The sequence below is a fragment of the Pyxicephalus adspersus genome, chromosome Z (assembly GCF_032062135.1).
Source record: "Pyxicephalus adspersus chromosome Z, UCB_Pads_2.0, whole genome shotgun sequence".
Classification (NCBI taxonomy): domain Eukaryota; kingdom Metazoa; phylum Chordata; class Amphibia; order Anura; family Pyxicephalidae; genus Pyxicephalus; species Pyxicephalus adspersus.
Window position 1 is genome coordinate 50782859 of NC_092871.1, and position 12136 is coordinate 50794994.

A 12136-nucleotide genomic window follows, 5' to 3' on the forward strand; every position below is an offset into this window, starting at 1 on the left:
GTTCCTCAGTATTCTCAGAGCTTATTTGAAAAATCCCAACTTCTCACTACCCCATTGCAAACCATCTTGCCATCCTGCTATCTTTTGCAGTCTTGCTCATTAAACTTTCCTATTTTATTCTGACTCTCCAGCAAAAAAATTTGGGCTTAGTGCTGGGAGAATATGAAATAGAGCGATCAGTATTTAAATAATATATCCTCAACTACTAAGAATAGCTGTACTTGTCTCTCCATCCACCGGTCTCTCATTAAACACAGTGAGATATGGTTATTAAAAATGATATCCGATTTTATCACACACTAATTATCAGGAGGAAAATTTGATGTGACGGTAGTGTTTTTTCCTCCCTGTACTGCTATGTTAGCTAAAGTAAAAGTTTCCAGTCATTAATGCCACTATTTTATTACGGAGGACTGTCTTGGGGAATATTAAGTTTAAAGAAAAGCTCTAAGTAGGGGTACTAAATAAAAACGCACTAGCAACAGTCTAGAAATTAAATTTTGTCATGTAGCTTTCAAAATCCCAATTGAAACCTTTGTTTAAATCAGCTAAAATTATTCCAGATGGGTCATAACAAAAGGTCTTCAATATCTGATAATTTGCTTCCTTTTTAAAGCAGCCACAATCTGAGTATAAAACCTGTTGCCAATCACAGTGGGGTTTTAGCCTTTTGTGCGAAAGCAGTGGTCTCTGTGTAAAGCTACGTACACACGTCAGATTTTTATTGCCCGATAATCGGCATCGGCCAATTATCGGGCGAAAATCTGCCGTGTGTACAGTCGGTGTCGTCCATCGTCCGGACGACCGACCTGCACTCCCTTGTCGTTGGAAAGGATCGTGAAAGATCCTTTCCAACAACAAAAATTGGAAGTGTGTACGCAGCTTTAGGGGTTTGTCGAATGTTTACAATGATACACTGCTTCCATCCAGAAAGCAAGGGCCTCACACTGCAACTGCTGACAGGAGATAGTATTTTGTACTTATGCTGTTGCTGCTTTAAAAAGAAAACAAATGATAAGACATTGAACACCTTTTGTTTTGATAAATCTAAAATGTATTCAGCTGATTTAAACATAAGGTTTAATTGGGCTTTAAATCACTTTTGTTTGGCTAAGTTTTTCAACCCCTGGGTTTGCACCCAAAACTGAAATATGCTGTATGCTTCAGGTGGATGTGGTCTTTATAGTGAAGGAAAGAAGTATTTGATCCCCTGCTGATTTTGTAAGTTTGCCCCCTGACAAAGAAATGACCAGTCTATAATTGTAATGGTAGGTTTATTGTAGTTGTGAGAGACAGAAAATTTAACAACCCTCAAAAACTCAGTGCTCAAAAGTCCGAGCTTGATGTGCACTGTATTGAGGGAAATAAGTATTTAATCCCATATCAACCAGTCTGGAGACTGGCTAGGCCACTCCAGGACCTTCATGTGCTTCTTCTTGAGCCACTTCTTTGTTGCCGTGGCCATGTGTTTTGGGTCATTGTCATGCTGGAATACCCATTCACAACCCATTTTCAATGCCCTGGCTGAAGGAAGGAGGTGCTCACCCATTATTTGGCAGTACATGGCCCCGTCCATTGTCTCTTCGATGCGGTGAAGGTAATGTGTCCACCTCCATGTTTGATGGTGGGGGTGGTGTTTTTGGGGTCATAGGCAGCACTCCCCCTCCTCCAAACACGGCGAGTTGAGTTGATACCAAAGAGCTCAATTTTGGGCCCATCTGACCACAACACTTTCATCCAGTTCTCCTCTGGCTCATTCAGATGTTCATTGTCAAACTGCCGACGGGCCTGTACATGTGCTGTCTTGAGCAGGGGGACCTTGCGGGCTCTGCAAGATCTCAGGCCCTCACGGGGCAGTGTGTTACCAATTGTTTTCTTGGTGACTATGGTCCCAGCTGCCCTGAGATCATTGACAAGTCCCCCCCCTGTAGTTCTGGGCTGCTTCGTCATCGTTCTCATGATCATTGCAACTCCAAGAGAGGAGATCTTGCTTGGAACCCCTGACCAAAGAAGATTCACAGTTATTTTGTGTTTCTTCCATTTGCGAATAATCGCACCAACTGTTGTCACCTTCTCACCAAGCTGCTTGGCGATAGTCTTGTAGCCCAGTCCAGCCTTGTGTAGGTCTATAATCTTGTCCCTGACATCCTTACACAGCTCTTTGGTCTTAGCCATGGTGGCTAGTTTGGAATTCGGATTGATTGATTGCTTCTGTGGACAGGTGTCTTTTATAACAAGCTTGGATTAGGAGCACTACCTTACAGAGAGATTCAGATAATTTCAGTTTGTTCCCTGCATACAGAGAAGACACCAGGGAGCCTGAAATCTACCGTGTTTCCCCGATGATAAGGCAGGGCCATCAAATAAGACAGCCCCCCCTTTTCATGTTAAAATGAAAAATAAGCCCCCCCCCCCGCAAATAAGCCACCCAAAAAAAATAATTAAAATATTATACTCACCCGATACCCGATCCTGCGTGTGTCTGGCTGCAGCGTCTCTCTTCTCTCCTCTGCCAGCATCGTGTTTTCTCCTGTCTGTAAAGCAAAGCGAAAGAAGCCGGCACAGCGCCACCTGCTGTTCCCCTGTCCTAACTGCCGTGCAATAGAAAAAAAGCACAGCGTAATCAGAAGGGGAATTTGAATGACAGAGTGATCAGAAGGAGAGTTTGAATGACACAAGATGATCAGAAAGGGAATTTGAAAGGCACAGAGTGATCAGAAAGGGAATTTGAATTGCACATGAGTGATCAGAAGGGGACAATGATTGGCACAGATTGATCAGAAGTGGACATGAATGGCTGTAGTCTTCTTCATGGGTAAATAAGGCATCCCCCTGAAAATAAGCCCTAGAGCATATTTTGGCCTTCAAAAAAAAATAAGACAGTGTCTTATCATCGGGGAAACAGGGTAGCAGGTCAATAGGGGATCAAATACTTATTTCACTCATTACAATGCACATCAAACACTGACTTTTGAGCACTGGGTTTTTGAGGGTTCTTTTGTTGTTATTCTGTCTCTCACACCTACAATAAACCTATAATTTCAATTATAGACTGGTCATTTCCTTGTCAGAGGGTAAACGTACAAAATTACCTGGGAATCAAATACTTCTTTCCCTAACTGTAAAGTCCAAATCCACTTTATCCATGATAAAATTTACCCCACACTCTACCTCTCCCACAAAAGGCGCATCTCCGATTGAGAGTGTGTTATATTGCGCCCCCCCCAACCCTGAGCCTTCCCAAATGGCTTTGCTAGGAATATACCCAGCAAAAGATGGATGCTTGCCATGACAGCAATGAATGGTGATGAGCATATACCCTTTAAACAGTCATGAAGTTGCTTTATGTAACGCTCCTCAAAGATAATATTCACACAATATTTATTGAAAATGGCAGTGTCATGAATATTAATAAAGCCATAGTGGCGTAGGGAACCATTACAAGTTTGTGTTATTTAATAATATCATAGTTAGCTGATTTAATATCTGTCTGTTTCTGGGAGGCCATTATCTATATTATATATAAAAGGTGTTGGTAAGTCCAAAATTTTACAATTGTCATTGGAAGGTGGAGGGATGGATCACTTTGGAGAAATATCCACTTTTGATTTGTCATTGGGAAACAAAGATTAGGAAATTCTATCCAATGGAAAAATTATTAAAAATACATCTCTGAAAATAGATAAGTACAATATTATAGAGGTGCCCATATTTAATGTGTATCTGTCAATGGGTGACATCATCAGTATTTATTGTTGCATGTTGTTTGCCAGTTGAGCTGTCCTGTGAATCTTGTTTTATGTGGTTGCTATAGGACAGTAACAGTAATTAAATTATGCTCACAATTCCCTACCAAATACTCTTCAAATCATGATTTCAGCATCCTTTTTATTATTCACACATTTTATTAGTTATGTATTTATCATACATTTTCACAACTTTTAAATTGCTTTGGCTCCTTGTTTCATTTTTTACTTGGTTGATCTGTTTACATGTTATGTTTTGGTTTCCATCTTTGTCTTTTCTTCTATTCTCCTAATTTTGTCTGTCTAGAGATATTTCTGCAATATAACATCCTCTGCTTCTTCAGCAAACAGCAAAACTCAACCAAATGTCGGTCTGTGTGGGAGCAGCGCACAACCCAAATCCGTATGCACAACTTCCGAGCCAGCTGTGAGGCACTTTACAGTGAGCTGGAGCCTGAAGACCGTCTGCGATATGCCACCACTCTGCGGCTGCGGCCTGATATGAAGAGTCACATGGATCGACCATTGCTGGTGGAGCCACAAGATTCTACCGAGACCAAAGATGGAAGCCCAGAAGCGCTAGCACCTAATGAGATAGAACCCGGGCCAGTGGGGACTATAGAGCCTGCACCACGAAAACACCGACATCGTGAGAGAGGCACAGGCGAAACCAATGGGAGCTGCAGAGAGAATGGTAATCATAATGGAGACTCAGGTAGTAATGATAGAGAAGAACGCCATCGACAGCACAGAAGTCGCAGTAAGGAGGAGGAAGGTGGGAAGGAAGGAAGGGGAGAGCGGAATCGAAGCCAAGAGAGGGGTAAACGACACCATCGAAGGGCCTCTCCTGAAGAGGGTACAGAAAGGGAGCACCGCAGGCACCGCACACACCGCCACTCTGCAGAAAGACAAAGCAAAGATGGCAATGGGCAGCCAGGCTCTGGCAGCAAAGGTGAGAGGAAGTCTCGGCACCGAGGCGGAGGGTCTAGATCTGGCAATAGGGATGGAGATGGAACAACTCATGGTGAAAATGGGGAGGAAGTTTCAAGGTCACGTCATCGCAACAGACACAAAGCACTTTCTACATATGACACAGAGGAGAAAAGGGAAAACAAAGATGGAGAATCTGGCAAGAGGGATCATCGCAATCACAGACCAAGGTAAATCCATGATCTGTCCAAGGGCTCTGGGTCTAAAGCCAAAGTGTGTCTAAAAGTGATTGTGTTATGTCTAAATACTAGTTGGTTGCATGGTAATCTATACTGAAATGAAATGTTCATACCCCTCAATATAAAAGTTGCATGGTGAGAAATAAAGCTAAATACGACACTTGTATATAAGAGCCTTGAAAGATTGCAATTCAGTAATCTTAGTTTGATGACAATGATCTTGCTGCCAATTTTTCAAGGAACCACTAATCAAGAACCGGTAAGTCAGAAAATTCCACTGGGGGGTGGGGAGAAGCATGCTCATTTAGTCATACAGTGGATCATTGATTTCTAACATCAGTCCTTTAGGGCCAGGATCTGGACACATTTTAAAACTGCAGTAAATATAGTAAGTTATGATTTACATGCAGCCAGATGAATTGTGGTTAATATGATTGTGGTTATGAAATCTTTATGGAATATGAAAATCTTTGCCTGTATATGGTGATTCATGTCAGAAGTTGGGCAGCAATGCACTAGATGGTAAAGCAAAGTTGATGATGAAAAGTCAGTGGTTACAGGTCACATATTTCTGACCCTAAATTCGTTTGAAGTATATCAAATGATGTCTCAATAATTTACAGGTTACTTTTAAAATGAACCTGTGTGAACAGAAAAATTGGTACTGCATTAGTAATTCACTGAAGCAGTGATGAAGAAAGGGTTCTGTATGATAACACTATATTAGTGAAAGGATTACAGGTTGTGCCTGTTTGATGTGTATCCTTTTTCTGTCATTTTTTTTCAAAGCCTGAACTCAGCTTGTGACATTTTTTTAATGTTAATCTCATGTTAATACATCTCACTCTTATTCTACCTGTTCCAGCATGTTGTCAAATTTGTTGGAAGTCTTGATTAATAATATATGTATGTCACTGCAGGGACCACCGAAACGAGGCTGAGGTCCCTGTTGGGGGTCTACAGCAGCTGCCTGAGCAATCAGAAGATGCGGATAACCAGAAAAATGTGAATCGGATGTCTCAGCCACACACGGACCACTCAAGCATGGTTAATATACCAGTCACCATCACAGCACCACCTGGAGAGACTGCTGTCATACCAAGTGAGAACAAGTTATTGCTTAGAGATGCATTCCTTGGCATGTGCCAACACCATCACCGTGACTGTGCCAAAATGTTATTTATATACAATGTTTATGACATTCTCGACAGCCAAGGTTTAAAGGTTAATGCACAAACTGTACAGTGCACACCTATTTATCTTTTTTTTTTAATATTATTTATTTTTTTATTAGCAACCAAATAAAAACAGACATTTAGAAAACTCAATCTGGCATACACAGAAGACAATATCAAACATGAACATGAAGGGGCATACAGTTTTTGAAAAGTATTCATATCTAATGACATAGAAACCACACACAGTATGCCACGTTGTGGTATTGAGAAATAAAATCACACAATAATACTCCTGTTATATAAATAAGCAATCTTCTATCAGGTTTCAGTGGTTGCTGATTTTATATTAAGTAATAGAAAAAGAGGGGGATAAAGAAAGAGGGGGGGGGAGGAGGGACTGACGAGGGGGGAAGGGCAGGAAGGGAGGGTTGACAAACAGTGGAGGCGCCATAAGCTCATGTCAGTGGGCGGAGTAACTGCAAATAATCTGCAGTGGCCTTAACATCATCCCAATAAAACTAGGTACGTATTGGTCAGCATGAGGACTGATCCCCTGATCTCTCAAGCTCCTCCATATATTGTATATTGTTCACCCTGGTCAACTATTGTTGTACAGTGGGTGGAGTAGTTTGTCTCCACAACGGGGGAATGCAGGCATTGGCCGCATTTAACAGATGGCGCAGTAACGATTTTATAATACATTTCCTCGACATTGCCGACACATGCAGCAGGGCAAGCTCCGGTTTGTCCCGTATCCACACTCCTGTCAGCCTTTGTACAATATCCGCAACATCTGCCCAGAATGAAGCTAGACCAGGGCAGCTCCAAAATATGTGTAACAGCGTACCTGTATGTTGCCCACAACGCCAACACGCTGAGCTGGGGTGTGGAAAAAGTTTTGCCAGCCGATCAGGGGTTCTATACCACCTGGTGAGAAATTTGTACTTAGTCTCTTGATATCGGTTGCTAATAAAGGCCTTGTGTCCGTAATTTAACATACAATCTATTTGATCTTTTGTAAATTTAGTATCAAGGTCTCTCTCCCATTTAGTGACAAAATATGGTACTGGGGGGTCCTGGGCTGTCAGTTGCATTTTATACATATAGGAAAGCACTCCTCTCAAGGGATCTCCATTTACACATAGACTCTCTAGAGGGCCAAGGGGACTGCTGAAATCCTGTGCCAACGGTAGTGACAGAATAAAATTTTGAAATTGTATTTTTCTCCAGATATTTAGACACGGAAGGGAGTGGTCTACCTGGAGCTGTTCTGTACTTGACCAGGTGGAATGGTGCAAGAAATGGGTGGCCCAGTAAACACCACTTTCAATCCAGATCTTATACACTGGGTCTCTCCTGCTAGTTGGAAACTTGGGGTGTCCCAGGATAGGGGACATAGGGAAGGGGAACGCAGTAATTCCCTCTGCATGGAAATACCTTGCTACCACTCTAAGCGTCTCACCTATCAGAGGGTGTCGGCGTAAGGCAACTCAATCGGGGACCATGTCGCTACACTTAACATTATAGGAGACGTTGAGTCCTCCAGGTTCACCCATCCCTTAAAGCTGGCGTGTCTGCACCAGTCTACCAAGCGGGTCAAATGTACCGCCCTGTGGTATAATATCGGGTCTGGGAAGGCCATCCCCCCTTGAGCTTTTGGGAGTCGAAGAAGAAATTTGGGTTTTAGTGTTCCAGATATCTCTCAGGAACTCAGAACGAATTTTATGGAACAAATGGAGAGGGATACGCATAGGTAACGTTTGGCGTAAGTAAGGAAGACCTGGCATGTTCATTTTTAAAATATTGCACCGGCCAAACCAAGAAAAGGTCTGTTGTCTCCATCGCTGAAGATCACTGTGTATGACATTAAGAAGTGGTACAAAGTTAAATTGTACTACTATTCTGAGGTCAGCAGGGATAGTAGTGCCCAGATATCTAATAGAACCCCGCGCCCATTTAAATGGGAAGGAGGGGGCTAACACTTTCTGTACCTCAGTTGGCAAGTTAATGTCCAACACCTCTGATTTTTGGAGGTTAATTTTACAATCGGAGAACTGAGCAGGTTGGGAAGGGTCACCTGGGAACAGTAATATAAAAGAGAAGATCGTCCGCATATGCAGCCACTTTGTGATCAATGTAGCCTACTCTAACGCCCTTAATATCTGGATTCTTGCTATTGTGGCCTAATAATAGGTTCGAGGAGCAGAATAAAGAGTAGGGGGATAACGGGCATCCTTGTCTTGTGCCATTTGTGATAGAAAATGGGTGGGAAAGAATTCTGTTTACTCAGACACAAGCGGTGGGGTTCCTGTATAGGGCCTGTATCCACGTAAGCAGCCTGCTGGGAACGCCTATAAAGTTAAAGACATGTTGTATGTATATCCAGTTCACGCGATCAAAAGCTTTTTCGGCGTCTGCCGAGAAGATCAGTGAAGGGATTTTGTGTATGGTCACATAGTGTATCAGGTTCAGCGTGTGTGTAGTGTTATCCCTCGCCTCTCTTAAGTGGGAGGAAACCACTCTGATCTGAGTGGATAAGGCGGTGAAGGAAAGATGCTAGAAAAAAGCTTAATATCACAATTCAGAAGCGATATCGGGCGAAAGTTTGCACACATCTTAGCATCTTTGTCAGGTTTCAAAATGACTGTGATATGGGCCTTGGAGGAGTCAGCATGCAATGGGTGTTCCGGGGAAAGTGCATCGAAGGCCGTCAAAAATGGGCCAGAGAGTTGATAGAGAAACCGCTTATAATAAGCTAGAGTAAACCCGTCAGGGCCTAGTGCCTTACCTGTGGGCGCATTAGTAATAGCTGCTTGTAACTCCACTAAGGTGATAGGAGCATCCAAAGCTGTCAGAGCTTCCTCCGGTGTCTTAGGGAAACCGGAGGCTGCTAGATATTCCTGTATATTTGTGTCAACTGTGCCTGAGGGACAAGTCTCAGGATTCCCCCTTAAATTGTAGAGCTTGGAGTAAAAATCCTTAAAGGCATCAGCTATATTCTGGGAGCGATGTAGTAGGGTACCAGAACTTGATTGGATGCAAGGAATAAAGGTACGGGCCTTTTTGACTCTAAAGCTTTCCCACATTTATTACTGTATTCATAGAAAAAAGATCTGCATTTATCTAGTTGAGACTTTGCTTGGAAACAGAACTGCATATTTATTCTTTCTCTCAATTCTACTAATTGTGCTTCCGTGTCTGGGGAGTGACTACGTTTATGTCTAGTCTCTAGGTAATATAGATCCTGAAGCAGCTGCGTCAGTAGCTGCTGGCGCTCTTTTTTAACCCTATGGCCTTGCTGTATTAACAGAGCACGCACATAGCACTTATGGGCTTCCCATACAGCACCGGGCTAGAGACAGACGCTTCATTCCTATCAAAAAAGGCCAATATCTCTCCCTCTAAATGAGTCCCAAATTCACCCAAAGACAAAAGTGATTCATTTAGACACCAAGGACTGCTCCCTGGGAAGGAAACATCAGAGAATATCATGATCGAAATCGGAGCGTGGTCAGAAAATGTCATATTTCCTATCACTCTACACTGTACTCTGTACTTGGGAGATAGTATCATGTTTGATCAGGAAAAAATCTATTCACGAATAAGTTTTGTGGACAGGAGAGTAGAAGGTGTAGTCACGCTCGCTAGGGTGCTGTATTCTCCAGATGTCAGTAAGCTGATGGAGGTGTAAAAGTGTTTTTAGGCACTGTAGGACAGAGTGAGGGAGGTGGGAAGCCCCTCTAGAAACATCAAGGGCTGGGTCCAATACTATGTTGAAGTCGCCGCCCACCAAAACGCCCTCCACAAACATATCAGCAACATCGAGGAATTCTTCCAAAAAAGACACTTGATTAGTATTAGGGAGGTACAAGTTATCCAGGGTTAAAAATCTAGTGTGGATCTTTCCCTTAACTAAGAGGAATCGCCCTTCAGGGTCCACCTTCAAAGTATCAATCAATATACTAACACCTTTGGACTTTGAGTCAGGGGATGAGCCATGGTACGCTGTCTGAAAACGACGGTTTTTAAGTGATGGTATCTTATTGTGACGGAAATGCGTTTCCTGTATAAACGCTATTTGACATTTTAGACAGTTGAGGGAATGCAATACCTCTGAGCGTTTAGTTGGGGAATTGAGGGATAAAAAGGAAACCAGCTAGGATAATAAATTTACCCTACCCGCAGCCCTAGAGGAGCTGTGACATGTGTTCTGTATCTGTAATACATGTCACAGCTCCTCTAGGGCTGCGGGAGTGATCAGGGGAGCGGAGCTGTCAGCATAGCAGAGCTCCGCTGACTGCTCTGCTCCCTGATTGGCTGAGGAAAGGGAAATCCTGATGATGCTTGAGTTGTGAGATGAATGGGCACAAGTCTCCTCATTCATGTCCAGTGCTGAATGGCTAAGAAACTTAAAACCTCAGTCAATCACAGAGCACTAGGGGTGAATGGAGAGGCTTGTCCTCATTTAACCCCTAGTTCCTTGCGATCGCTCACTGTCAGAAGGATTTCCAGGGCTGTGCTCATCAAGGGTTAAATGTAAAACTTTTATAAACGCTTATGTAAAATCACGGCAATTCGCGATAAAACCCCTCATAGGCGTTTATAAAAGTTTTCTAGTGTTTTAAAGTTAAGCTTTAAAACGCTTGTATAAGTGCAAAAAACGCATATAAACAGGGTAGGATAAGTTTATATGCGTTTTTAAAATTGTTCATGTAGACCCAGCCTAAGAATGAGAATTCCTTGACTTCCGTTCCTGTGCTCCAGGGAGCTCTGGAGGTCACAATCCCCCCCCCTCACCTTTTATGTGTTTTGGCATCTCCATAATATAAATATAAACAATACATTTTATACATATATTACATAATATAAATTAAATAAAATACCCCTCGGGATAGTTGGAATACCTAACATATGGCTACAGCAAGTGTGCAGACAGGGAAACTTGGTCCAGTAAAATTACCAATAGTTTTTGAGCAACAGAAAAAACTGTCAGATTTAACTAACCAGCAAACACTTACATATTGCTTTTGAAAAGAGTATCCTATATAAATTTCTGAAATAAATGAATGTATCTTTATACAGAGAGTCTAAAGTTTTTAGACAAATCAGGCATGACCCATAGGTTTGTACAAAATACAAGAATCATTTCACCTATTTTCTCTTTGGGGTAAGTTTCCCTTACTTCCTGTCAGGAAGGGAAGTAATTTGACATCTCCTCAATTAACCTCCCTAGCGGTTCATTTATTTCTGGATTTATATGTCAAAAAGCAGTACATTTTTTCATGAAAATTTTTTTTCATTGTAGGCCTGTAATTCTTAGGCATAACTCACCAGAATATGTCCAAACAAGAATCCTTGTAAAATAAAGTTTGAAACACAAAATCATGTCATAATAATAACAATTAAATTTAATAATAAACTTTAAATAAAAAACACAAAAATCTGAGGTTTTTATGATTTTTCTCATAAACTAATAAACAACTAATAAACACCCTGGGTGTGATATATTTTGAAACAAGGGAAATGGTCAAAAGATGGTCAAGTAATCAAATGCAGAGCAGGCAGGCAGTGCACTGTAAAGCTGCGTACACACTTCCAATTTTTGTCGTTGGAAAGGATCTTTCAGGATCCTTTCCAACGACAAGGGAGTGCACGATGCATGAACGGTGCTGTACATACAGCACCGTTCATGCTCTATGGAGAGGGGAGGGGGAGAGCGACGGAGCGGCACCCTGCTGCGCGCTCTCCCCTTCCCTTTCATTAGGATCGGCTGTCGTCCATCGTCCGTGGATCCAGCAGGTCGGTCGTCCGGACGATGGACGACACCGACTGTACACACGGCAGATTTTCGCCCGATAATTGGCTGATGCCGAGTATCGGGCGATAAAAATCTGACGTGTGTACGTAGCTTAACAGTGTATCTCTCACTGCAACCATCAGAAAGATACTGGCTACTTTGTATTGAATTCAATACAGTTATTTGTATTGAATCCAAAACAAAAAATTTGAATTTCCCGCTAGCCACGCCCCCGGCACATGCACA

The 12136-nt window shown here is 42.3% G+C and overlaps 1 protein-coding gene across 1 annotated transcript in view; it reads left to right on the forward strand.

Annotated features, from left to right (window-relative positions):
- CACNA1B (calcium voltage-gated channel subunit alpha1 B) overlaps window positions 1-12136 on the forward strand; it is a 221519-nt gene that overhangs the window by 157550 nt on the left and 51833 nt on the right. Inside the window, 2 exon segments of the mRNA XM_072431529.1 lie at window positions 4091-4906; window positions 5836-6017. Of these exon segments, the coding sequence (XP_072287630.1) occupies window positions 4091-4906; window positions 5836-6017 (998 nt within the window).